Source organism: Felis catus, chromosome E1 (genome assembly GCF_018350175.1).
Source record: "Felis catus isolate Fca126 chromosome E1, F.catus_Fca126_mat1.0, whole genome shotgun sequence".
NCBI lineage: Eukaryota > Metazoa > Chordata > Mammalia > Carnivora > Felidae > Felis > Felis catus.
In genome coordinates this window covers 59,239,145-59,267,031 of record NC_058381.1, presented here as the reverse complement: position 1 = coordinate 59,267,031, position 27,887 = coordinate 59,239,145, and the positions used below count along the sequence as shown (strand labels likewise).

General features: G+C 59.6%; 1 protein-coding gene across 6 annotated transcripts in view; it reads left to right on the top strand.

The window, feature by feature from the left end:
* TBC1D16 (TBC1 domain family member 16) overlaps positions 1-27,887 on the top strand; it is a 77,229-nt gene that overhangs the window by 16,253 nt on the left and 33,089 nt on the right. For all 6 annotated transcript variants that reach the window (XM_045043998.1, XM_045043999.1, XM_045044001.1 and 3 more), the window contains exon 3: positions 431-1,019. In XM_045043998.1, the coding sequence (XP_044899933.1) occupies positions 431-1,019 (589 nt within the window). The remainder of the gene's footprint in view (positions 1-430; positions 1,020-27,887) is intronic.

Below are 27,887 nucleotides of genomic sequence, written 5' to 3'. Positions count from 1 at the left end.
TCTTCCAAAAAGCTGCACGAAAGAAGAAATGCTGAGGCCACGAGTGACCGGAAAACGCTCAAACGCCCCTCTTTGGATTTATTTTGTGTGAAACAGGAATAAAGTCCACAGCCTCCGTCCCTCCCAGTGGTGGTGAGGCCGGGCTCCTGGGCCCCTGGGCTCTCCCAGACCTGGGGAGAGTTCTGGGGCCGCCAGACCGTGGACAGGACGGGGCTCTGAGCTGGAGGAGGGCTCCCCGTGCCTGGAAAAACGACCACAGGCCCTGCTTGGGAGCCCGGTGCCCCGCCTCTGCTGAGTGGCGCTTAGAAAATGCCCACAGCGTTCATTGACCTCAAGGCCGACCGTGCTCCCCAGCTGTGCCGCGTGAGACCAGACGGAGGCGCCAGGTGCACCGCCGCCCCTAACCCGCCTGTCCTCCTGACCCTCCCAGGATACCTGTGCTTGTGCGTGGAGAAGGACGAGCTGCTGGGGAGCACCCTCATCCTCACGTGGGTCCCCAACTCTCGGATCCAGAGGCAGGACGAGGAGGCACTGCGTTACATCACCCCCGAGAGCTCCCCCGTGCGCAAGGCACCCCGCCCGCGGGGCCGGCGCGCCCAGAGCCTGGGGGCCCCCCGCCAGCCCTCCCCGACGGAGGCCAGGCCCGCCCTGATCCCCAGAGATGAGGACACCGCGGCGGTGGCTCAGAGCGTCCAGGACGCCGTGCACGTCAGCCCTTCCCCCCCTTCCGAGGACGGGGAGAGGCTGGCCCAGGGCTTGGGGACGGCCCTGCCACCAGCCCACAGCGACTCCGGGATCCTGTCGGCCGTCAGCTCACAGGATGGAACCGAGGAGGGGCGGGAGCCGCGGCCCGAGGCCGGCGAGGAGGAGGGCTCCCTGGAGCTGTCCACCGAGGGCGTGAGCAGGGACAGCTCCTTCGACTCGGATTCCGACGCCTTCTCTTCGCCCTTCTGCCTCTCGCCCATCAGCGCCGCCCTCGTGGACAGCGGCAGCTCCGTGTTCCTGGACAGCGAGACCGGGTGAGTCCTGCGTCCGTCCGACCCCCAAGGCCCCACCCGGGCCTCCTGGGGAGCAGTCGCGTACGTCACAGCTCTGCTCCCTGAGCGTGAGGACCGCGTGCGTCTCGCCCCGCCAGGGTCCCGCTCTCCCGGCGCCAGGGCCCCGGCACCCGTGTCCCGTCATTTGACGGTGCCCAAGGGGGTGGTGAAGGCGGCACGGTGCGGGGGAGGGTTCCACCTGCTCTCCCCGTCCCTTCCCCTCGGCGGCCTCACGTGGGATAAGCCGTCCCTGCTCCGTAACCCAGACTGGAGGCCACGGGGCCAGGCCCGGGGAACCTCGGGGGACAGTAGACTGTTGGCCGTCAGAAAGCATGCTCGGAGACTTCCCTGACTCCCGCAGCCCTTCCTACGCTCTGGTCCCTGCTCCCGTTTAGATTCCTGGGGAACCGCTGGCGACCGCTGTCATTCAGCCGGCACACAATTATTGAGCTCAAGCTGTGAGCCCCGCACGTGCTGGGTGTGGGTGGTCCAGCATCGTCTGGGCACCGGGCCCGTGTGCCCCCGATGACCCACGACCACCCCGAGCCCCGTGCGGTAGTTCCTAACATCACCCCCGTCTGCAGGGAGGGAGAGCGGGGCTCAGAGAGGTGAACTCACTTGCCGGACGCCACAAAGCCAGCACGCTGGCCGAGCTGGGATTTGAATCCGGCTGGGTCTGCACCAGACCCGGAGCACGTAAGGTCACGCGGGACGGACGTAAGCCGGGGCGCGGAGGAGAAGGAATTTGAGGGAAGGGATTTGAGACGGAATCTTTCCTGATGTTGTCCCCTCCATAAGGTGTGTTCCGTTAGAGCCCGGGGGGACCGATAACCTTTGTCTCAAGTGCTGCAGAGCAGAGAGCGTTTCAGGCGGAGCAGTCGGCTGGACCCCGTGAGGTTCACTGAGCTGTGTGTATTTCCCCCCAGGGAACCAGGCTGGGAAGCCTGGCTTCCCACCGTGGGGCTTGGTCAGAGCCCCCCCTGGTGGTGCCATCTGCCAGTGCAGCGATACCTGTGGGTGCCCAGCACCCCCAGGGCCAAGGAGGAGGGACAGGTGTCCAGCACCCCCAAGGCCCAGGTAGAGAGAGGGGGGAGACAGGTGTCCAGCACCCCCAGGGCTGAGGCGGAGGGAAAGGAGGGACAGGTGTCCAGAAACCCCTGAATCTCAGTGGAGAGAAAGGAGGGACAGCCGTCCAGCAGCTCCAGGGTGCAGGCGGGGGGGACAGGTTCGGAGCTCCCACCTTTACTCTGAGCCAGGGGTGCCAGGCCTGGCCTGTGGCCTCATGGCTGAGGTCTTAGTGGCGGAACCCAAATCAGGGCCTGGAGTCCCGATCGGGCCTTGTAGGGCCCCTGATCACGTAAGGAGCTTGGATCTGGGAATTTGGGAAACCTGGTTGGCTTGAGCCTGGGAAACCTCCGTGTCTCCTTGGAGCTTCTGTCTCCTCGTTCCTAGCGTGGGGGTAGTAACATCCATTCTGTGGTTACCCGGTGAATTCACTCCTGGTTCCCTCTTTCCCCTCCCGCCGCCTTGCTGCTTCCCTACCCTGGCTGCCCATGAGAATCCCTCAGGGGACCTTTTATAGGCTCCTGATGCCCGGGCAGTTCCAGATGATTCTGGAGCAGTGATTCTCTCCTGGGGCCGGTTCTGCTGTAGGAGACATGTGGCAACATCAGGACACATTGTGGTCACAACTGAGGGTGGGCGTGTTTTTGGCATCTGGTGGGTGGAGGCCTGGAATGCTGTTCACTAAGTCCCCCAAAATACTGGGGACACAGCCGCCCACGACACAGTGATCCTGCCCGAATGTCTCAGTGCCCAGGCTGAGCACCCTTCCCGGCGGCTCTGACCGCCCCCAGACGGCCAGGGAGGCCCAGGGGGGGAAACTGTCTTGTTTTTCTAATTGTGGTAAAATAGACCTAACATCAACTTTGCCACTGTGGCCATTTAAAATCATGCAGCTCCGTGGCATTTAGCGCATTCACGGTGTCGTCCACTGAAGACCGCTGTCTGGCCCCAAAATGTTTTCCTCGCCCCGGAAAGAAACTCCATACCCACTAAGCGGTCACTGGCCATTGCCCCTCCCCCAGCCACCACCCGTCTACCTTCTGTCTCTGTGGGTTTGTCCGTTCTGGACGTTTCGTATCAGTGAACCATACGGTCTGTGGCCTTTTGTGTCCGAGCATCGTGTCCGTGTCATTCCGGGTGTCAGGACCTCGCTCCTGTTCGTGGCTGACTAATGTTACAGGCAATTCTGACTGTGGTCGGATAGGAGAGCCCACCCTCAAGGGAAAGCAGGGGGGTGGGTGTGGGGTGCAGGGGGGTTGGCCACCGTGTGAGGAGGTCTTCTTGTAATAACGCTTTGGGGGCCGTATTTTTGCTTTCCGGCCCCCAGCCCCACCCAGGTCAGCTTAGGCTCTTCTGTGCTTAGAGCTGCTTCAGAGACGGCGGGCCGATCTCTGGGTGTGTGCAGGGGCCGTGGTGTGGTCAGGGGGTGCCTCCTCCACCAGGGAGCCCTGGAAATCCGTAACGCTTGCTCCTCTGGCCCGAATCAGTCCGGTTAGGCTGAGGCTTTGTGCTGCGACAGGACCCACACGGACAGCATCCCTCCCTGCCTCCTGGCCTGGAGCGTGTGTGTGCTTCTCCCCGGGCTGACGGGGAAACAGCCTGTGTCCCAGGCGGGACCTGATAGGTGTTCTCGACCCAGCCGTGCGTGACAGGTCGTCGGGAGCTTAAAAAAGCGGATGTGCATTGTGGAAGACGCTGGGGGCAGGCCCTGGAATCTGCATTTTTCATAAGCGGACAGGAGCCAGATCTGGGCACTGGGCCGGTCCCTGCAGTACACGTTTGCTTCTTTACTCTCTGAGCCACGTGTGCGATCTGCATCTCCCCCACCACATGGGGGACCCCTGGAAACAAAAATGGTGTTCCTCGGCTCCCTCCCCCTCCCCCACCCTGAAGTCCTGGATGGGGCTGGAAATCCTGGACTAAACGGTCGGCTCTATTGGACGTTGTGGAACCCGCCTGGCCGCAAGGGAGGGCAGTGTTGGGCTGCCTTGAAAGGGCCTGATGCCCAGGGGCTGCCCGGACCAACTAAGCCAGCACTGCTGGGAGTGGGGCCCAGGCGTGGGCGGTGTTTGAATCCCCCAGGGAGCTCCAGTGTGCAGCCTCGTTGAGAACCACAGCTCTGAAGGGGACGGCGGGAACAGGGGCGTGGTCCTTGTGCCTTGGGCAGGGGGGCGTCTGAGCTGAGGTCCGGAGTGCCCGCACTGGTTGGAGCAGACACCCCGCAGCGGGGCTTGGCTTCGAGGACTGCAGTGCGCCCATAGCCCCTCCTGGAACCAAGGCTGCTGACTTAACTGGGAACTGGGTCCCCAGGAGGGGTGCAGGCAGGCTGGCTCGCGGGGTCCCTCTAGTGGCGGAACCGGAGAACTACATGCGGAGGCTGTGCGTCTGGCTGGGGGAGAACCAGGAGAGTAGCTACTGTCTCTTAAATCAAATGTCTTCTAGGACGCCTTCTTTTTTTTTTTTTTTTTTTTTTTGAGACAGAGAGAAAAGCACGAGCTGGGGAGGGGGCGGAGAGAGAGGGAGACAGGAACCACAGCGGGCTCCGCGCTGACAGCAGAGAGCCCGACGCGGGGCTCGAACTCACAAGCTGTGAGATCACGACCTGAGCGAAAGTCAGATGCTTAGCGGACTGAGCCACCCCGGCGCCCCTTCTGGGGCGCGTTCTAAGAAATGATCTGAATTACAGAAATAAAACACATTTGCACGGAGATGTTCATCACAGTACTTTTTATAATGGAGAAAAGGGGGAAAGAATTTAAACCTCCAACAGCCGAGAACGATAAGTCAAGTCTGCTTCACCCTACTAGACAAAGGAGGTTTATCTGGGGTCAGGGAGCGCCCTGAAATCTTAGGCCACTCTTTGTACGTGTGCTCACGGGAGTACATTTTTCTGAGGAGGGAGCTCCGCCCGGCTTCTGGAAGTGTCTGTGGCTCCCAAATGTTTAGAACCTCGGTGCCACCAGATGGGAGAATATGCGTGTAGAAAGGCTGGGCCGCAGCGTGCAGATTCACAGTGTATCAAAACCCAGGCAGGTGGCACATGTCGTGCACGTTTTGACTAAAGACTACGGAAAGGCCCTGATGCGTGGGGGAGGCCATCCGGAGCAGGGACGCCCCCTAGAACTTCCTGCCATGCCAGACCTCGTCCAGACCGGTGCCATCCGATGTAGTAGCCGCTGGCTTCACACGGCTGAGGAGCTCTTGCAATGTGGCTAGCGCGGGGCGCCTGGGTGGCTCAGTGGGTTAAGCGTCTGACTTCGGCTCAAATCACGATCTCGCAGTTTGTGGGTTCAAGCCCCGCGTCAGGCTCTGTGCCGACGGCTTGGAGCCTGGAGCCTGCTTCCAACTCTGTGTCTCCCTCTCTCTCTGCCCCTCCCCTGCTCACTCTCTGTCCCTCTCTCCCAAAAATAAATAAACAATAAAAAATTAAAAAAAAAAAAAGAAATATGGCTGGTCTGACTTGAGGTACTGTGTTTTTTCAATTTTATGTGATATTGACTGATACAAATTTAAGCAGCGTGCGTGGCCACCGGGTTGAGAGGAGGATGTGCCAATGTGTTAAGATCCTGGTGATCGTGAGTAATGTTTTACTTTTCTCAGTTTTCAAAAATGTTGTTCTGTGATTCCGTTCATTTTGTGATCAAAACAAAACAAAACAAAACAGGTTTTAGAAACAGAGAGCCAGTTAAACTCCTGCCCGGCTCAGACTGGCTCACCCTGGCCTGGCCTGTAGGCTTGTTAACCAAAAGGCCCTCTAGGGTTCTCAGTAACTGCGGTCCTGCCAGCAAGACTGACGCTAATGACCTGCCACCCGGTCCCCAGAGCTGTGCCCCCGTCGCCGGGGAACCGCTGCTGCATCCGCTCTCGGTGGATTCGCTTGTTGTTCTTGGTGCGTGTTCCTCGCGTGGCCGTCCCAAGTGAAGGGTGGTGTGCGGGGTTACAGAGACCCTCACCACGCGGGGACTCTCATGGAAGCTTCCTTGGCGCAGTGGTCCAGCCAGCTCAGACAGGGGTCTAGGTGAGCCGGGCACAGGCCCCGGGGGAGCATGGGCTGGTGAGAGCTGGGCCCACCTACACTCATGGTCGGGTACTTGGATGCCCACGTACCTCCAGCCTTTCCTCTTCCTCCTCCCATGAGCAGGCCCGCCGGAGCTGGAATGTTCTCTCCTTTGCGCCGAAACCCCAGCCAGCCTGCGGGCAGGGAAGATCTTCTTCCCTGAGGCCCTGCCGCTGCCTGTGCGCCTTGTTCAAGCTGCACCTGAAATCCGCTGCCTCGCGCGTTTGCTTTCTCTCGAGTCCCACCGGTCTGTCTTACCAGCGCCGTCCATCAGAACGTTCTGCAGCGGCGGATGCCGTCCAGGCGGCGGTTATTGGCCACGTGTGGCTATCGAGCCCTGGAAATGTGCCTCTTGGGACTGAGCCCAAGAGATTTTTAATTGTTTGTCCTCGACGGATTTGAATTTTGATAGCCCCGTGCGGCAAGCAGCCTCCATGCCAGGCCGTGCGCGTCCGCAGGAGACCGTCCTCTTGGGGACAATGAGGGCGGCACGGAGGGTTCTCCAGGTTCTCCGTTGAAAAGAAAAAAGGGGTAAAATCCCAAGTGGCCAGGTGCCCCCTCCCTCATGGCTGATTTCCCGGGGGTGGCCAGAGAGTTCGGGTGACCCCGAAGCCACAGGCAGAAGCCGCAAGGAGGGATGTCACCGGCTCCAGCCAGCCGTCCCCGCAGGGCATGAGGCGGAAATAAATGGTATCTTAAGTGCTTTTTGCCTTTAGGAGGAAAAGGCTGCATGACACCAGGGTATCAGCCGTAAAGGCTGAATTATTTATCGCTATCGTCGTCGTTGGTGTAACTGGCCCCGTGCTCAGGGGACAGAAAGGAGGCGAGAACCCCAGTCTCTGAGATGGATGCAGAACTGGTGGGCTCAGGGGCCCAGGACTGAGCACCTGGGGGTGTCACTGCCAGGGTACTGCCAGGGGGGCCCTGGGGGTGCCGTCCAGGGTCACCCTAAGCCAGCCAAGGGCGGCAGGTGGTGTGAGACCTCAGTTCTCTCGCTTCGGGCGGGTTTCACACATAGCCTCTCCTGTTCTGCAGGGCCTGTGCAGGGGAGGGGGCTGGAAGGACGTGAGCCTGAGCGGACGGGGGGGGGGGGGGGGCGGGGGTCAGGGGGACTGAGGAGCCTCCAGGCGAGGGGACAGCGTGGCTCTGTTGCCGACGGATGCCGCGGGAGGCCGCTCCAGCCCCAGCAGGACGAGGTGGGGGTGGGGAGGGCCTGGGGGGCCGCCACCACCCGGGAGAGGGGGTGCCGACCGCGGGCCAGCTGTGGGGTGCCAGGCGGAGCGGCCGGGAGTTGGCGGGAGGTGCGCCGGCCGGGAGCTCGAAGGGGTGCGTCCCCTCCCTCGACATTTCCAGAAGCCACCTCCCAGCCGAGTCGTGGGCCTGCCCGGTGCCCCGTGCCCCCCGGGACGCTCCGGAACAGCACCCCCCGCCCCTCCTGGGCCCTCAGCAGCAGCCTGGCAGCCGGGAAAGCTGGCAGCTTCCAAAGATCTGTTGTTTGGGTTTGTTTGTGCTTCTGTAACTGGGAGCTGAGATTTATTTCTTTAAAACATCCCATCTCCCGACACCCTGCAATCTGTTCTGTGCTTCGTTAGGACTAATCTCGTCTTCTGTTTCTGTAGCGCTCGGCGGGCTCCGTGCCCGCGTCTCTGCCTCCCGTCCACGTGTCCCCCCTCCCCCGTCAAGGTGCCAGCACTCCCCTCCCCCCGTGCCTGGGCGGGGGGGCGGCGACACCCAGGTCTGAAGGAAGCTGCTTCGGGAAGGGCAGCCGCAGGGCCGAGCTCTGTGTCCAAGGCCAAGGATGTGCCCTTCGCCGTCTGGCCCTCAGCCTGGGGGGCCCACTGCTCCAGCAGCTCGGAGGGGCTGCCCGAGAATCCACGCTGGGCCTCCACAGTGCCCGGTCCTTTGACGTCCGACTCTGGGCGGCTGTCTGGGGAGGGGAGGGGCCCCGTGGGTCGCGTAGGGCTCAGAGTCCGGCGAGCTCCGTGGTCAGACCCAGATGTGAACCTGAGCCCCACCCCGATCGCGGGGGCGTGACCTTGGCAAGGCGTTTAAGCTCCCTGTGCCTTGGTTTCCTCATCTGTGAAATGGGGCCATGACTCCGCCCAGAGCGTGTTGCCGGTGGTAACGTCGTGACCGCTGCCCGCCCAACTGGGAGCGCTTTGTGTTGGGGGCTTGGGTCTGCTGCAAGGAAGGAACCCGAACCCGGCAGCCTAGAACAACGGAATTGGAGTCTCCCTCCCCAGACAGCCTGGGGGCCGGATGTCCGAGATCAAGGTGCCTGCAGGCCACGTCCCCTCTTGAGTTTTTTCCAACATCTAAAAATGCTCAAAACCATCCTTCACATAAAAACCTGCACACGGATGCTGATGGCAGCCTGTGTCGTCACTGCCGAAAGCTGGGAGCAAACGAGGGGTCCTTCTGTGGGTGAATGCAGAAATAAACCATTTGGCCCATCCAGACGAGGGGATTTTGTTCGGCACTAAAAAGAAACGAGCTATCGAGTCACGAAAAGACGTGACGGAACCTTGAATGCCTATCACCGAGTGAAAGAATCCGGTCAGGAAAGGCTACGTGCCGTGCGGCCCCAACCGTGTGACCTCCTGGGAGAGGCAGAACTTTGCAGACAGCAAGAGGGCCAGGGGAGGGGTGGACAGGGCACGGAGGACGTTCAGGGCAGGGAGACCACTCCGTCTGATTCTGTAATGGCAGATATGTGTCATCGTCCCTTTGCCAAAGCTACAGAGAGGACGAGACCGAGATGGGCCCGTGCAAACTGTGGACGGCGATTATTATGGTAACGGGTTGATCCGGGTTCATCAATCATAACAAGTGGACCACGCAATGCCAGATGATAATATTAGGAAATCGTGCGTGTGGGTGTTAGGGGGGATATCTAGGACCCTTCTACTCAGTTTTTCTGCAAAGCTAAAACTGCCCTAAGAAATTAAATCTGTTCTTTTTTTTTTTTTTTTTTTTTTTTAAGTTCTCAGCAGACAGCGGGCCATAATGTGCTAATTCTGGTCCAAACCAGCCCTGTCCGGTAGAAATGTAATATGAACCACATACACGATTTAAAATTTTCTAATAGTCTCTTTTTTTTTGAGACTCTAATAGCCTCAAAAGTTTTTTAAAACTTTTATTTATTTATTTTTTTACTTTGTATTATTTTTTCAATGTTCATTTATTTTTTTGAGAGACAGAGAACAAACGGGGGAGGGTCAGAGAGGGAGACACAGAATCCAAAGCAGGCTCCGGGCTCCTAGCAGGTGTTCAGCACAGAGCCCAACGCGGGGCTCGAACCCACGAACCATGAGATCGTGACCCGAGCCGAAGTCGAACGCTTAACCGATGGAGCCGCTCAGGCCCCTTAAAAACTTTATTTTAAAAGTAGGGGCCACTGGGTGGCTCAGTCGGTTAAGCGTCCGACTCTTGATCTCGGTTCAGGTCATGATCTCACCGTTCGTGGGATCGAACCCAGGGTTGGGGTCTGTGCTGACAGTGCAGAGCCTCCTTGGGATTCTCTCTCTCTCTCTCTCTTTCTCTCTCTCAAAAGCAAATAAACAAGCTTACATAAAATAACGGTAGAGTTTGCAAAACAAAATGTGTGGGGAGGCCCCACATACCCTCCACCCAGCGGCACGTCCCGTATAAAACCACGGCACGCCTTCCAAGCCAGGAAACCGAGGTGGGTGCAACCCGAGGTCTCGCGGGTTTTACCAGCACCCTCTGTGTGCACCTGCCTGCAGAGCTCTGTGAGCCGTGTCCCCTGAGTAGCTTTGCGCCCCCACCACGGCCCCCCCATATATTACGTCAGCACCACCGAGAAGACCGTCCCGCCGTGGGGTTGCTTTTGAATCTTTGCCAACAGTCAGCCGGGCATGTTTTGAGTGGGTCTCACAGCCACCCTTTAAAAAGTGAAAAAGAGACGTGTCAAATTCATTTCAACAATCCCCAAATATTGCCGTTTCAGCTTGTGATCGGTAGCACGTTTTTGGCGAGAAATGGTGACGTCCCGTCTCCGTACCAAGTCTTGGGAATCCCGTGTGTCCGCTACGCGGAGAACGCATCTCAGTGGTAACCCGCTGCGTCGCACGCGCTTGATGACGCGTGTGGCTTGGGACCGCCGCGTTGGCCAGCTCTGGTTGGTGTTCCGCGTTTTTCTTGGTTTGGGTTTCTCTGGCCAGCCCTCTCCCCGGAGCCTCCCTCTCCCAGAGGAGAACGGTCTGCGGACCTGCCCCCTCCCTGGCTCTGAGCAGGATTCCAGAGGTCCCCGGCCACCAAAAGTGTCACCCAAGGGAGCCACTGCCCCTGCTGGGTCGCCTTGAAGTCATACTGCTGCTGGCTGCCCGCCCAAGGACCCTCGGCTCGTCAGAAAGCTGACCTCTTTCTATGAGAGCTGTGGGCACAGGGAGGAGAGAAAAGCACCAATCCCTCCAGAACCGAAAAGAAGGAAGTCCAGCCTCCAGGAGAGGCAGGACTCCCTGGGGACGCCGAGCTCCCGCTGCAGGAGGCTCTTCAAAGGACGGGGAAATGAAATGGTCGTCCTCTCCCGCTCAGCTCACACGCCGCGACAGCCCCTCTGGGGGTCCTTGACGCAACCCTGGATGATTTGTTGCACGGGGGCCGCGGGCTGCTCCCCGGGGAGCTGGGCTGCTCCAGAGGCTTGGAGCCGCCTTCGGGAGCGGGAAGCCAGAGTCCCCGGGGCCCCTGCTGTTGCATCAGCAGCCCCGGCAGGAGCTCGGCAGGGCCCAAGGCCCCGCGTGAGCCTCCGGGAGATGTGAGCGTGAGGTCACAGAGGCGATGACGCGGCAGCGCCTCCCGGGTGAGGCGAGGCGGGGAGTTGGCGCTCTGTCTGGGGGGACCCACGCCTGCCTGTTTCGCTGCAACCCGATACCTGATGGGATCCTCCCCAAAAGGGAGAGGCGGTGGCGAATGACCTTTGTCTCTTGATTGAAATGTTCTTGTGTCCGCTGTTTGACTTAGCGCTCATTCCCAGCAGAGCAAACAGAGAGGACGTTTTTACTCGGGCTTGGTGTTCCATTCAACCAATGTGTCTCAGACACCTGTGATCGGCGGGGGACAAAGGGCTCCCAGTAGCCCCTCTGCGATCTCCAGAACATGCTGCTTTGCTTCGAGGACCCTGAGATGATCCAGGGAAGCCGGAGCCCCCGGCCACACTGGTCCAAACCCCCTGCCCTCTGAAAGCTGAGGCTTGGACCTCGGTGCCAGCAGGTGGCCCTTGAGCGAGTCCCGGGCCTTCCTCAGCTGCAGGCAGTGACACAGACGGTCCCTAAGCGTGGCAATGCTGGAACCCTCCCCCAGGTCACATCCCAGCTGTGCCCGGCCACACGCCCTGGCAAGCCCCCACCTTCTCCTCCACGCGACAGGCACCACGACTGATGTGTCCACGAGGCCGTCGTGAGGGGTGGCCCCAAGGGGCACGCGAGGTCCCGAAAACCACGGCCAGGAGCCACCCCACCCCGTGTCATCCCTGGTCCCCGGAGAAGGGAGCGTGGAGACCGCCCCAGGGTCGGATGGGCACACCCCTTCTCTTACACTTTGATGGTCTTCGAGATGGGGTGCAAACCCTTTCGAGAAGGGGGCCCTGTCCTGAGGGGCTTTGGAGCCAGAAAGGGCTATAGGAAAGAGGTGCCTGAGACACATGGGAGTAAGAAGCTGGACATGGGAATGTTCTGGAAGCGGGGTGGGGAGAGTAGCTGTCTTGTGGGCACTGGAAGGAGACCCGTACGTGTCACAGGCGTGTGGGGGCAGAGTAGGAGACGCTGGACCCAGCAGAGGGGGCCGGTAGGCAACGTGGCCTCTCCCAGGGGCCCCAGGGCTGGCGGTCAGGGCCGGTCCCTGTAGATGGTAAAGACATCAAGGTCTGTCTCACTTCTCTAAATATTTAAACACTGGAAGGATTATTTTTGGTAGCTACGGTCTCTCTCCGAGCCTGGCGGGCTGCCGGGAAGGGTGTCGAGTGACAGCAGGCTCCCTGCACGCTCCCCGTGCTCCCCGATCTCGAGATCCGATGGCCGCCGTTTAATTGGGGTCACGCCCCGCCTCTTGGGAGCGTGTGGACAGACAGAGGCTCCTAGACTTTCCCCTGTGGGTGAGAGTGCAAACACGCGTGTCGGGTCTGCGAAGTCTCCCTGACGGCAGCTCCTAGGGCTTCTGAACCGCGAGCGGCAGAGAGCAGGGCCAGGAGCCAGCCGGGCACCCCAGGGAGTCGCCACGCTGCGCCAGAGCCACCTGGGGTGAAAGGGCGCATTGTGCGCCCCGCAGCGCGAGGGGAACCTGCAGAGAGGCGTCTTTGTTGGGCACCCGGCAGACGTGCACAGCGCACGCTTCCCGCGCGGGGGACAGGCGCGGGCCATCGGGTCCCGGCTCTTTGCAGAGCGCCCGCCCACTCTCTCCGGTCTGGCCAGGCGGCAGGGCCCCTCCGCTCCCCCCCCCCCCCAAAGCCCCCAGGAAGGACGAGGCTGGCAAACACCGCCCCCAAAACTCCATTTTCCGGGAGGTGGCATTTCAGCTGCGGGAGGGATCTCCGCGTGCCCAGCAGATGGCAGGCTTCCTCCAGATCAGCCAGGGGTGTCCACTGCCCGCAGCGCCCGCCAGGCTTCCCGGGCCCCTCCCCGGCGCCCGCACCCGGTCTGCTCAGGGCTGGGGGACCTCCCCTTGGTTGTCGCCAACCCTGGCCACCTCCTCCTCGTTGGGGGGCGGGGGTTGTCAAGCACTCAGCGTGGACGTGAGCCGGGCAGTCCTGAAATCTCAGCCTGCTATAGGGGCTGGCTGGCTGCGTGCTGCTGGGGAGGGGGACACAAGCTCAGACCCGGGCCAGGCTCCCTCAGCTGTGGGACCCGCGGATACTCCTTCCCGGTGGCCCCTCTCCGTTTCCAGCCGGCTCCCGTCTCCTCACCGAAGTCTGGGTGTTGCGGGTAGACAGTTGCCAGCATGGCCTCCCCTAACCCCACATCATGCCAACCACGGCCTCCCCAGAGACCACGCAGGCCCTAGGCAGGCTTGGCCCCCCGCCCCGGAGCACAGGCACCTGCTGCTGATAGAGCCGGGATGTCGGGCAGCGGTCAGCTGGATGCAGCCAGACACGGGGATGCGGTCTGTCCTTCCCGGTGCCCCCGGAACACGCTGGACGCCGTGCCCGCGCTGACCCCAGGGCGCGAACGAAGAGTAGAGAATAGAGGGGAGGAGCCCCAAAGAACTGAAAGCGGGGACTCAGCTATGTGCACACCCGCATCCAGAGCAGCATTAACTCACGAAGGCCAAAAGGCGGGAACGGCCCAAGTGTCGGTCGACGGATGGAAAACACAACGCAGCCCGTCCACACGGGGGAATATTGTTCAGCCTTAAAAAGGAAGCAAGTCCCGACACCCGCTACCCCATGGACGGACCTCGTGGACGCTCAGTGAGGACAAATCCTGTAGGATTCCACTTACGTGAGGTTTCTAGAGTCCTCGTTTACAGAGAGACAGAGACTTGAACAGAGGGCACCAGGGGCCGGGGGAGGGGAATGGGAAGCTAGCACGCAATGGGGACAGAGTTTCTGTTTGGGACGATGACCATGTTCTGGAGACGGACGGTGGTCGTGGTCGCACAACGATGTGACTGTGCACTTAAAAGGGGCTAGAACGGTAAATTTGATGTTGTCTTTTGCCACGATAGGAGAAGAGAGAGGGGCGGAAGGAGCTGAGGTCGGCAGGGTCACTGGAACGCGAGAAGCCACCTGGGTGCTCGTCTTTCCAGTGTTTTGAGAACGAGTGTTTTGGACGAGGTCCAGAAGTTTGCGTGGATTTTCCACCATCCCGGCAAGCGGTCTCGGACCTCAGGCCTGGTGCTGCTCGGCTTGGACGGACAGTCTGGCTCAGCCACTGTGGCGCCCCGGCCAGAGGGCTGGCGGTGGCCTGGGCTCCCCATCCAGGGTCTCCCCTCGCTGGCGGGGGCCACTCTATGGCACGGACACCGGCTCTAGACACAGCTTGTCTGGTCCGAATCGAAAGCAGCTTGGAGTAAAGTCTGGAGCCTTCCGGAGCCTCTGCAGGGCAGGGAAACCTGGAGGGAGCTCTTCCAAGAGGATGTGATCATCAGATAAATACCACCTTCCCGTTTTCCAGAACTTAGGAAACTAGGTTCTCCCCCCGGGCTCCTGGAGCAGGCCCTTCTGGGTGTGGGCGCTGGGCCCGAGGTGCAACGAGGTGTCCACGGGCCTGGGGCCAGCTCCCCGACAGGACCCCTGAATCAAGCACCCCGCGAGGGTGCGTCTCGACCCGCTAGGCCGCCACTGGGAATCCAGAAGGGGAGCGTCAGGGAGGGGCTGGCTGGGCCTGCAGGCCTGGAGGGCACCCCCTCTTAGAGCATAAGCACTGGTTTTTCTTATTTACTTTTGAGAGAGAGAGAGAGAGAGAGAGAGAGAGCATGAGCAGGGGAGAGGGGCAGAGGGAGAGAGAGGGAATCTTAAGCAGACTCCACACTCAGCACAGAGCTCAACGTGGGGCTCGATCTCATGAACCGTGAGATCACAACCTGAGCCACAGGAGCAGGATCTTCAACCGGCTGAGCCTCCTGGGCGCCTCTGGTGTTTCTATTTTAATGAAGGCTCTAGAGTCCTCTTGGCCTGTGGCAAAGCAGGCAAAGGGGAGCTCGGGGTCGTGGGCAAAATGAGTGAGGGACGCCGAGGAGGCCTCCGGGGAGGCGGCAGGAATGAGGCTAGCCAAGGCGGCCCTCCGTTATTGCCGGGCCTTGCCGTGGCCGCCGTCAGGGGCCCACGCCGCACTCCCTCTTGCTTTGGTTCAGGGTGGCAGGGAGTCGGGTACAGATCGGGGCGGAGATCTCCGGGCCTACGCCCCACCTCCCTGCAGGGCACGCTTGCCTTCTTTCTCGTCACCCATGGTGGGTGTTTCCGAAGTCTGGGTCCAGAAATAGTTGCTACATGGTGGGCCCTACGGGTTTGGCAGGTGTCCAAGTTCGACCACAACCTGCGCTGAAAGGCCAGCGCCCTTGACCGCAAAGGGTCCCCGGCGAGGACCTCAGGCCATCCCAGGGCCCACGCCTGGGGCCATTGCTCGTGGAGTGGCCCGGCTGGGAGCCTGAACCCGTGGTGACTCAGCACCCATCGCCTCTGCCGTGCGGGGCCGTCCTATCGACCGTGCGGGTTCAGACTTGCCCACGTGGGGAGAAGCCTTTAAAACAGTTCTGAACTCAGCCAAGGCCCTGAGCCCTGGAGGCTCTGGGGAGGGCAAAGACGAGGGACACTTATTAGGGCTTCCTCTGTGGCAGACGAAACAAAACAGAACAAAACACCAGCATGTCTTTTCCTCCTTGAGATAATCTAGCACTGTGCTTGTTTTGGGGGCCTCTCTGTCACTCGGGCTCGGAGCAGAAAGCTCACGCTGTTCGAGGTGACAGGGCCCCACCCCGTCTGCTCTCTAGACCCGTACGTAACCAGTTAAGGAGGCTTTGGGTGGCTTAACCCGCCTGCCGGGGGAGAGCCCGTGAACAGGCAGGGAGGGACTCAGCTTGGATGACCCCACTCTAGTTATCTGTCGGGCGAAATTCGCTCCTGGCTCTCGGCGCTTGTCCATCAGGGAAACACAGTGCTGCTTGTGAGGGTCTTCAGTGCCCTCCCTACCACTCGGGGTGCCATCGGGACCACTGGAACCCCGTCTCTGAGTTCCCTGGCCTTTCACGTAGACGGTAGAAAAACGTCCCTGCCGACCCCTCTGCGTTTTGTTTGTGTGTGTGTGTGTTTTTTCCAGTCTAAGAAACGTCCTTTGGGGAAATCGTTTCCTTCTTTACTGACTGAAAGGCTTTTCCTCGACAGAACTGAGGGTTCTGGGTCCCCAGGAAGGGCCTGCCATGAGAAGGCAGGTGTGGGCCGTGCTGTGGTGTCGCCATCTAGGCTGGCGGGAACCCAGGACGCACAACCAAGCCCAGGGCTTTGGGCAGGTCTGGCCGCGACAGGCTTCACCGTACTGGGCGGAATTAGGCTTTGGCTTTTCAAGACTGTGGCCAACAAAACAAGCAGGGGGCCACTGAGTGTCGCTTTGTGGCCGGTTACCACTTAAAGGACCAACATCCCAGGCATAGAACCTTCCAGAAAAATGCCCTCCACCCCCAAAGCTAATGATTTGGGGTTTGGTCCCCTTGTTTTGGAATTGGTCTGCTGAGTGGCTGGCGCACGCCAGTAGAATTCTTCGGTACAGAACATAGAATTCAGATTCACCAGGAGGAGCCCCGGCTGGCCGAGCAGGGTACAGCCATCTGGGCCCTGTCTGACTTTCCCCCCGCCGTTCTACGATTGGGCAGACCCATGGCCAGGAGCCCCATCCCGGCCGTGCCCACCACGCCCCTGGGCAGCATGCCTGATGGAGCCGACTGTGGGTCTGGACTTAACGCATAGCTCTCTCCAGCTGACAAAGGGAGACTATGTCCAGTTTGGGCGAATTGGCCACAATTCCCCTGGAATCTCCCCCTGGAGCCAGGGAGAGAGGCCCATCAGCTGGTGTGACTTCTTTGGGTAGAATTGCTTTGTTTTGTGACCCTGGAAAGAGCACACAAGACCGGACAGATGCCCACTTGCCAAGGAGGCCAGGGCTGGTGGCCAGGCCAGCGCGTCCCGGTAAATGTCAGGGAAAATGTTGAAAGTAAATACCTGTGATGATTTCTGGGTGGGCGTAATACCTTCTCCTCTTTCCTAATCCCAGCGCCTAGGGCCCGATCCCCGGGGGCAAGCTCTTGTCCTTTCGTTACTGCAGGTCGGCCGGGGCCTGGGCAGGAACAGGAAATCCTGGCTTAAATCACACACCTGCTCGGTCGGTTCAGCGTCTGACTTCGGCTCAGGTCATGATCTCGCGGTTTGTGGGTTCGAGCCCCGCGTCGGGCTCTGTGCGGACAGCTCGGAGCCTGGAGCCCGCTTCGGATTCTGTGTCTCCCTCTCTCTCTGTCCCTCCCCCACACGCGCTCTCTCTCTCTGCCTCTCAAAAATAAATAAATGTTAAAACACACGCACACACACATATACATGCACATGGGCAAACATACCTGTACACATACGTGCACACACAGTCACATGTGTGTACTCGCCCGCCCGCACACATGTACGTCACATGCAGGCACATAAAGGCACACGCGGGCACGCATACATGTACGTGTGCCCACATGCACACACGAGCATTCACGTATGCACACAGGCACACACGTATGTGCACACACATACACATACAAACACAAAGTTTCGAGGAGAAAAACTTGAAAATTGTTTGAGTCAGAAGAAAATACTCAATATCCTCCTTTCTTTGTTTTTGTTTTGTTTTGTTTTCATCACTTTCAGAATTGCTGGGATGGTTTTTGCAAATTTAAGATCTTCTCCTTCAGAGGCACCTGGGTGGCTCAGTAGGTTAAGCATCTGACTCTTGGTTTTGGCTCAGGTCATGATCCCAGGGTCGTGGGATCCACCAGCCCTGCGTCGGGCTCCACGCTGAGCATGAAGCCTGCTTGGGGTTCTCTCTCTCCCTCTGCCCCTCCCCAGTGCACACACGTGTGCCTTCTCTTCCTCTCTCTTCCTCTCAAATAAAATAAAATAAAATAAAATAAAATAAAATAAAAATAATAAAATAACCCCTTTAGAGAAATGCTTGTTCCTCGCCGGCACCCAGATATTCTGGAACAATTCCCATGTTGGTTTGGGTTGGGGTCCTGGGTGAGGACACTGGCCGCACTCCCATGACGGATCCTGGTCCTGACCATCTGTTGCCTGCAGTGGAGATGCCTGGGCCCCACCTCACATCCGGAACCCTCTGTGGAAACACAGTGTATCCCAGGGGGCCTTGTTCCAAGGCTGCCGAGGGATGGGAGCTGGGGAATCGCAGTGGGAGAGACCACAGGGCAAGAGGGCACAGCTGACCGAAAATGCAGACCCTCCCAGAGGTCATGACAAATGCAGCCGGTGGCGGGGGTGGGGGGGGTGGGATTCAGCAGCCCCCCCACCCCCACCAAGGCACCCCCGGCCTCCACCCCCTGCCCGGCCTGCCCAGGGGTGGGCCTCACTCACCGGTCTGGCTGCAGGCTTCTCACTCAACCAAACCTTCCCATCGACCTAACAGGGGTGACGTGTCCCACCGAAGACGGGGGACTCAGGGTTCAAGCACATACCCCCTGCAGGGTCAGGTTTGCGGAAACTTTGCGAGTGAATGGCACACCCAGCTGGGATTGTGGTTTCCAAGATGAAACCCGCTCACAGGGGTGGCTCTGCCCTTCGATCACAAGAGGCGATCAGAGAGGCACCCTGGGCGGACATACCCTGGCCATTCATCCTTCCAAACCGGGTGTTATGCTCAGCGCCTCTGCTTTCCAAGATGGAAACCACCTTTGGCGGGGGTGCCCGGGTGGCTCAGTCCGTTGAGTGTCCAGCTTCGGCTCACGGCATGATCTCACGGTCCGTGAGTTCGAGCCCCACACTGGGCTCTCTGCTTCCAGCACAGAACCCACTTTGGATCCTCTGTCTCCCTCTCTCTCTCTGCCCCTCCCCAGCTCTCCTGGTCTCTCTCTCTCTCTCTCTCTGTGTCAAAAATAAACAAAAGGAAACCACCTTTGGCCAAGGAAAGGTCTCTCCCCTTCTGTTCTGTCTTCTCCAGCGGGGGTCTTGGGGTGGGGGGACTTCACAAGGGTGCTCTGCAGGCAGGGGCTGGTCTCCAGAGCTGTCCTGGGGACCGTATAACCGACCGCCAGGGGTGATGGGAAGGATGCGGGACTGAGGCGTCTGCTCTCAAGGTCTGATTTGAAACTGCATTTGTGCCGATCAAAGCATCGGCGTGGATCGGACTTCTGCCTTGGAGGGTGACAACCAGAGATCCCGCGTTCATGAAGGGAGTGTGGACTTGCGCCGTGGAGCTGTCCCCAGCGTGTGCTACACACACAAGGTCCGAGACCGGGGAACAAAGCCAGTGGTGGCTTTTGGCCTAACGTGGGTGGATGTGGACCAAACGCACACCTCTGCCCCCTCCCGCCTCCCGCGCACTGGGACCGTGCGGTAATCGGCACTCTGCAGTGATTTATTCACGCGCTAATCAAACGCTTTTATTTTCTGATTATCTCTCCGGGTGATGGATGGCAGACAGCAGGGCAGTCAACATATAAACAGACTCCGGCCGGAACGTCTCAGGGAAGAAACCCGCCGCTCCGGAGGACGGCACCCCCTTCCGCCGCCTGGCAAAGAGTTTCATTGGGAAAAATTATTTTCCATAACCTTTTTGCTTTCCATTTAAATTAAGCTTCGCCAAGCAAGTTTGGCAGTAACAGAGGGCTCCTAATTTGGTCCCCCTTGACCTCTGCCGCCTTGATTGGCAGCCCGCTGCCGGGCTGGAGGTTGTGCCTGGGAGGTGAGAGTGAGCAGAAAAAATGCCCTAGGACAGCTCTGTGTCCCCCGAGGACCCGGGCGGAGGGGGGAGTGTGCAATTAGGTCTTCACACAGAAAGTTAATTAGCTACTAAATAGCATTTAGCACAGTTTACGATGGGAAATGCATGTCCGCGAAGCAAATGGAGGGGATCAATGGAGAGGGGCTTCCACGGGGCGAGGGCAGCCCTAGCCTGCTGGCGCGCCCCCTCTCTGGTCCTACTCAGTGCCAGGACCTCGGGGCAGGCCGGGGGCGGGGGATGGAGCCAGCACAGCCCAAGAGAAGGACCGGCCGTGTCCCCAGGATCGGGCACCTCTGCGAGGGAGGGCCGGACGCTCCAGGACGGGGCGGGGACCGTCCCCCCAGCAGCCCGCCTGGCCTCCGAGTGGCTCCCCTGCCTAGCGCATACCACCCGGCCTCCCCGTCCCACACGTGGCTTAAATACGCCTTTGGTTCCTGGGAACCTCGTCCCTAGCGGGTTGAGTCGTGTGCCCGCCAAAATTCACCTGTACCCGAAACCTCGGATGTGACCTTCCTCGGAGGGCCTTCACGGATGTAATTGAGGAGTTCGTCCACACGGTTTCAGGGTGGGTCCCGGGGTGGGTGTCCTCGGAAGAGACAGCAAAGGACAGACGGACACAGGGGGAAGGCCGTGTGAGGACAGAGGCAGGGGTCGCAGGGGTGCATCGACAAGCCAAGGACACCAGGGATGCCGGAAGCTGCCAGGTGCTGGATGAGGCAAGGCAGGATTCTCCCCTCGAGCTTCCGGAGGGAGCGCGGCCCTATGGACGCCTTGATTTCAGACTGCTGCCCTCTAGGGCCGCAGGACCATGCATTTCTACTGTTCTTAGGCACCCGGTTGGGGTGATTTGCTAGGGCAGCCCCAGGAAACTGACAGTGTCGTGGACCACAGTAGGCCCTGACTACGGTCTATGGGTGCTGCTGCCTGAAGCCAGAGGATGGCCTGGTGGGGGGGGGGTCCCCCCAAAGGCGAGGAGGGTCAGGACCACCTTTGTTTGCTGTAAGACCTGAGTCCTGACTTAGGTGTTGGTCAGTTGACCTTCCAGTTTTATTTCCCTGTTGAAACTGCGAGTGGATTGCATGGGGTCAATTTTTTTTTGTCTGTAGAGGAGAGGTTTTTGCTTTGTTTGTTGTTGTTGTTTATTTGCTTGGGCTTCTTTGCCTTTGATGTTTTTCCTGAGTTGGAGGGATTTTGTTTCTCTTTCTTTTTTTTTAATTTTTCTTAATGTTTATTTATTTTTGAGAGAGAGAGAGAGAAACAGAACATGAGCAGGGGAGGGGCAGAGAGAGAGGGAGACACAGAATCCGAAGCAGGCTCCGGGCTCCGAGCCGTCAGCACAGAGCCGGACGCGGGGCTCGAACCCACGAACCGCGAGATCATGACCTGAGCCGAAGTCGGACGTTCAACTGACTGAGCCACCCAGACGCCCCTGTTTTTCTTTTTTAACTATAAAAGCCACGCGTGCTTACCCAAGTATTTTCTGGAGGGGGGAGTCTTGCCGAGGACCCGCTACCCCACACAGCCCTTGGTGACATTTTCTTGTGTTTCCTCCCCGCTTACCTTTATTTCTTGTTTGCTTGTTTATTTCTGGTGCCTGAGTTATTTTATAGAGATGTAGGCATGCTATTTGTAAAATCTGGTTTGTTGGCTTCAAAAAAAAAAAGAATCTGAAATTTCATTATATGGGATACATGCAAAAAATCTTTGTAGCACGTGTGGCCCACGCGGCATCGTGATAGCACGAGCCCCTCTCGGCCCTCACAGCTGCGTGGACGGGAACCCCCGTGTCATCCCGGACGGAGTCACCTGCCGGGATGCCGAGTGCACGGTCTCCTCGCCCGCGCGCGCAGCGGGCTGTCCGCGTGGGTGCGCCTTTACCAAACGATGCCGCGTGTTGTCTGCCTGATTTGGGGCTTTCTAAAAACGTCACCGTGCCTCAGGTCGTGCCTGCCTTCACCTCTCTGGACGGCTGTGGCCGTGTCCACGCTTTGCCTGTTTCTGCTCGTCCGTGTACCTGCCAGGCCTCATCTTGTTGTCTTCGGGGGTTTTCTCTGGGAACAACACCGCGGTGACAATTCCTGCTCCCGTCCTTGGTGTGGGGAGCCGATCCCTGTGGAGGGCACACCTGGGCCCCAGGATGCGCGGTGTTCGTGCTGCGTTTCACGAGATGCGCGTTGCTTTCCCCGGGGAGTGGGCCGGCCTCGCTCCCGCCCCCAGGACCGCGGGAGCTCAGTCCTGTCGTAAATTCCTCCCTGCTCCACGTCTCCTTAATGGCCGTCATTTTTAACGCCTGCAGAATATCCTTCTGGGTAAATGCATGACGTTTCACTTGACCACACGCCTCTCACGGACGTTTACTCCGCTCTCGGTGAGAAACGGGTCTGTGCTCGGTACTCACGCGCCGGCAGGATTGTTCCCCCAGCGGCTCCCAGAATCAGAACCAAAGAGGAGAGCGGTTGCAGAGGCACGTTGCCATGGCCGCTTTAAAGGTTCGAGCCGTGGCTGTGGACAAGTGGACAGACGTGCGCAGAGGCACACGTATGTGCGTCCGCACACGTACACGCAGAGGCTCCGTGCGTACGTGTGTGCGCACGAAGTTCCGTGAATCATGTTGTGTGTGCGCGGAGGTTTAATGCATACACACGCACGCACACGGGTACGCCCGCTGAAGTTCAACGTGGTGTTATTTATCCGGCCAAAAAAAAAAGGAACACATCTCAAGTCTTATCGCGAAAGAATGTTTAAATAAATACACGGAGACTGAAGCGGTCCTTAAGCGGCGGCGCGACTGACCCCACGTCCTGACGTGGACAAAGGCCACGGCTACGATCCCTTATCTGCTCTGGCACGTCTGTTGCGGGGGCGCGTACTTGTGTGGAGCAGGCACCCCAGAGTCTCCCGTCGGGGAGCAGGCCCTGAATCCGGGCCGGGGCTGGTGAAGGCACAAGAGCCTCTACGGTTTTGCTTTACCCGCATCTGAGTGTCTGAACCCCCTTTTCCTGTTGCAGAACTGGCGGGGAGGGGTGGGGGGTTGCCGGGCTCACTGTGCCCCGGGCGGGAGGTGCCCCGCTTGATCGCACGCCTCCTGACGCCGGCCGCCGCCCCGTTTGGAAGTAACTCGCTCCTGGTACAGGTGCGCGAAACCATGTCCGTTTGCGTTCTTCGTGGCTGACACCTTGGCGTGTTTTTCTGCGCTGTTATCCACGCTGTTTCTTCTTCTGTAAGGAAAACCAGAGGCCCGCTTATCTCTCGGGGTCCTTCTGGTGTTTACGGAAGGGCACATCAAAGCGAGAAAGCTACCGGCCCTCATCAGAAGGTCCCCCAAACCTCCGGGAGGACCACCCTCTTGGAATTTCTTTCTTGGAGACCCGGAGGCAGGGGGAGGCTCTCCGGACCTGCCCCCCGTCACATTCTGGCCTCTTTATCCCTTCTACCCTGGGAACCGCCTTTGCCATCCGGGCCCGGCAGTGAGCTTCGGCGTGGGGCAGGCAGGCGGATGGAGGGTGCCCCGCCGCCCCCGGCAGCAGCCTTTCCGAGCTCCCCAGGTTGGTGAATAGACATCTCACTCTCAGAACGCTCTGTCGGCCGGTGTCCCAATCCTGGCTCGCCTGAAATACCCCGAGCCAAGCCCCGCAACGGCTCGGTGCCAGAGAACGCTGTTGGTCAGCCCGGAAGCAGGTCCAGGGGGTGAAGAAACAACAGACGAGCGGGGGGCATCGTAGACAGGGAGGAATCAGAGACGGGTTAGGTTCCGACGTCACTCACGGGAGAGGGGGGGTATGTGAACCTCAGGCCTGTGGTGCCAACCATGTGGATAGAATGTAAGTGAGCATAACTGAGCAGCCGTATCAAAGAATGCAGCCCCCTTTTATTGTTTGCTGTCATTATAGCAAATGGTTTGCGTCGGGCGTGGTAGAGGGCTCGCAACAGTGTGCCCCCAGAGCCCCCAGCACCCAGGCCTCAGGTGCCAGCGCTTACTCTCAGCTCTGGGTGTGGGGTTCCCGGGTCACGCCAGGGGTTCCTGGAGAGGCCCCTGGGGCGTCGCCCTGAGCATCCTGGACGGCGTGTTTGGGAGAGCCAGCCAGGAGTTGTCTGTGCTGTAGGGCCTCCCGGAGGTGGTTCACACGAAGCCGGAAGTGGAAAGGAGCCGCACGGAGCGGCACCAAGCCCAGAGCTCGAGGTCCAGAATGTTCTGGCCCCCAGCTCCACGCTTCCTCCCCTGGCTGCGTTTCTCGGCTGGTGCCTTCGCTCCCCGTGCCTCAGTGTCCCCTGTAGGAAAATGGGCTGATTGGCCTCGAGATCTTCAAGGTGCTTCCGTGACCATGTGCTCCTTCTCTGGGTAATCGCCGGTGGTCGCCCGGAGCCACGACGCCCCGCTCCAGACCCCCACTGCCCTTCCCCCTAAACCTCTTCCGATGCTGTTGTCGCTCTGGGAAGGTGCGGCCAGCCCGCCCGATCCTCATGATGGCCAAAAAGTCCTTACGGTGAGGCCCAGAGAGAAGGCGAATTCGGGCCGAACGCCTGAGAAGGAGTTCATGAAATTTAATCAGATGCCTAAGGGGAGCACCTAAATTTAGTCAAATTATTATTAGTATTCATTCCATTTTTAAACTGCCTGAGGGAACGTCACTGAAAAAGTCGGGGAAGCCACCAGCCTGGGTGGCGATGATTCTGTTTCTGCTGAGCGGTGGGACACACGGGGGCACCACGGGGGGCCCTATAAGCTACACACCTGCTGCCAGCTGCATCCGGGCAGCGGGCCAGAGGGTCCGGGGTGGGGAGAGCAGGTGCCCACAGGGCTCAGGCGAATCTGAAGCTTCCCCATACTTGGTGTGATGGACCCACAGCGAGTCACTTGTTGACCTGGGCAGGGTCAGCGCCAGGCTCTGCGTCCCAGGGCCCACCACCCACGGCAAGGCCCCCGGTCGAGGACGACCTGCCCCTCGCCTCCTTGTGACTTAGTTACGAGCTTAGCCTGCTGCTGAGTCCGGTCTCCATCTCTTGGTTCTACGGTTTGGGCGTGCTTTCTGGAACAGGGGTGCAGAGGACAGCAGGGCCCCCTCCTGCCCCTGGCAAGACGTAAGACCTGTGTGATTGGGGGCCCGACATATTGGAGGGGGACTTTCCAGGGCTGATGAGCCGTTCCAGGCAATTTTGCAGAAAAGCCACGCAAGGCCAACGTGGTACCTTTTAATTGCACTAAATAACCTGATGCGTGAGGAGCCCGAGCGTCCCCGCATCCCCAGACAGGTCGTGGTGCCCCAGGCCCCCCTCCCTCCCTCCCTGTTCTCCTCCAGCATCACATTGTTGGTTTCTGCTTGGTGTCCCAGCTTTGTCTTGAGGGGGTCACGCGGCTGGCAGGCCTGGGACCGCGGATGCCCGTCCTCTGCGAGGACGCTGGGTGCTGGGACCCGCCGTGGGTGTGCGTCCTCTGCCTTTCTTGCCGGCTCAGGGGTCTTGCCAGCGTGGCCCCCGGGCCCTCGCCTCCGTCAGGATCTGGCTCTTGGCAGACCTTGTGTCTCTCCTTGTCTCTCTCAAGCGTACAGGACGCCCTAGGTGGGACCACAAATGGGCTGAGCATGAACAGCTGATAGATAAATGCATTTAGGTTTAGAACTATCTTGTTTGCAGGGGCGCCTGGGGGGCTCGGTCGGTTAAGCGACTGACTTCGGCTCAGGTCTCAATCAGGCTTCGATCACCGTTCACGAGTTCGAGCCCCGCGTCGGGCTGTGTGCTGACAGCTGGGAGCCTGGAGCCTGCTTCGGATTCTGTGTCTCCCTCTCTCTCTCTGGCCCTCCCTCACTCACACTCTGTCTCTCTGTCTCTCTCAAAGAATAAACATTAAAAAAAAAACAAAAAAAAAAAACAACAAAACTGGGAGCCTGGATGGCTCAGTCGGTTAAGGGTCCGACTTCGGCTCAGGTCACGATCTCACGGTTCGTGGGTTCAAGCCCAGAGTCGGGCTCTGTGCTGACAGCTCTGAGCCTGGAGCCTGCTTCGGATTCTGTGTCTCCCCGTCTCTCTGCCCCTCCCTGCTCCCCCCCTGTGTCTCTGTGTCTCTGTGTCTCTCAATAATAAATAACCGTTAAAAAAAATATAAAAAAAAAAGAACTATCTCATTTTCTCATCTACGCTAAGTTCCTGTAAAATCTGGGGTGGGGCGAGGAAGGTTTAACTCTGCTGTTCATTCTTTTTAGAGTTCAGAGAGATCTCTGCTCTTCAGTCTATTTCCAGGATTAAGTCAGCGGGGAATGAAGCCGAACGGTTTGGTCCTCGGAAGCCGGGTTCGGGAGCAGCTAGGAATGGTCTCCAGACTGCGTGGGCTATTAATTATTTTGCTTTATTTATTAGATGTACCCAGCGTCCCTTAGCCTCCAAGCATATTTGCAAATGCCTTAAGGGAAAAAGAAAAACAAATGATTGCTGCCATCAGAGTCTCCAGCCCGTAATGAATAATGCCGCGTAACGACGTTAAGTGGAGAAAGCCTGGCACAACATCCCGCGTCCGGCCTGAGCCCACCTGGGTGACATCTGCAACGCAGCGAAAGCTCAGAAACTCATGAAGGCCGTCGGGCTGTTTCCATGAAACGTTTCTTGGTTTTACTTAGACGTCTGATGGTGCCGTTCTGTTTGACTGGGGGGGGGGGGGGGGAATGAAAATCCGAACAGCACCCGCCACAGCTCTGGTGCGCTCCCACCTCCCTGCTGTGCGCCCTGGCTCCGCCCCCCCTCCCCGCCGTGCGCCCTGGCTCCGCCCCGCGCCCTGGCTCCGCCCCGCCCCCCGGGTTGGTAAAGGAACAGAAGCAAGGCCAGGCCTGGTTATCTTTTCCTAAATTGTGTTGGTAATAAACCTGAATAATGTGCCCCTTCCCTTCCTCCCCGTGATTTACACCTTTCATAATTAGCCCTGTGCGTCCACGTGACGTCAGGGACGGGGAGACGGCGGTAGTCGTGGGGCTGAGACACTGCCCTCCCGGCTCAGGGCTGTGATTTATGCCCTGCTCAGCCTGTCTTCCCTCGGCCCACGGCTCCCGGGTCCCTCCGGACGGAAGAGCCCGGTTGGCCTCGGCTGTGGGCCGACCGTGGAGCTGAGCCACAGAAGGTTCCAGGGGCTGGAACAGCAGAATCTGCTTGGCCTCTGCTCTTGAAAATTTCCCGTCTGAGCCCAGGAGGACGGGGTCCCCGTGGTGCTCTGCAGCACTGAGGTGGCCGGAAGGCTTGTACAGCTCACACGGGCCGCACAAGGGGCCACGGCCACCCAGCGTCAGTGCCCCAGCCGGCCGGTCGGGATGCGACATTGCGCGTTCTCCCCGTGCACGGGCTGGCTGCGCTCTGCCGGCAAATCCCAGACCGGGCCCAGCGCTGCGTGTGGACGTGTGCGTGTGTGTGCATGCACGTGTGTGTGTGCGTGCGCGTGGTGTCAGTTACGGCAGACGGGCCTTCGGGTTTGCTTGGAATGGTCAGCTTCGTGTGCATTTTAGCAGCTGCCAGGACTTGAGAGCCTAAAGGGGTCCCGGATCTCAGAGTCGGGCCACTGCCTGCTCCGTGGCTCTGTTTTACACGTAGGGAGGAAGGCACACACGGTGAGGCTCTCACCCCTCTGTGTCCTCCTCCACGCCGGGCCCTGCAAAGTGAAGACACCATCCCTGCTGGGGGCATGACACGTCCCGGGGAGGCCCGCGTGCTGGGAAAGGGCTCGGGGCAGGGCTGAAGGGTCAGGGAGGGCGGGCCCCTGTCAGTGGACAGAGACTCAGAGGTGGAGGCCTCCCGCTCTCCCGCCCCTCCTCCTGTCTGACACAGCCCCGGCGAGCCCCCCCCCCCACGTTTTACCCGTGAAGACACAGAGGCCCCACAGAGGTGGGTGACTGGCCCGACACCATGTGGGCTGATTAAGGGGCCAAGCCGGATCGGTCCCCGGTCCTCGGGCGATACGCCGGGCAGCGGGAGGAATCCCCCCGAGCTTGGCTGGAGGAACAGAGACACGTCCTGGACCCGCTCCCGGGACGTGGTCCCTGGGCCACCGGCGGCAGGGGTGGGGCCGGCTGGGAGCTTGACCTCCCCGCCGTGGCCCGCAGAGCACCCGGCTGGCTGGGAGTCGAGCGGCCTCCGCAGGAACCGGAGGCCGGGGCTCCGGGCGCAGCTCGGGCCGCCAGCTGGCGCCCGGTGTGGGGCGGGGTTGGCCGTCGGGCAGTTGCGGAACCTCAGACCCGGTTTGTTTTGTTCTCCCTCGAACCCCGAGGGCGGGCTTTCTTCACATCGGGAAGAAAAACCAAAACAAAACAAAGACTTGCCTTCCCC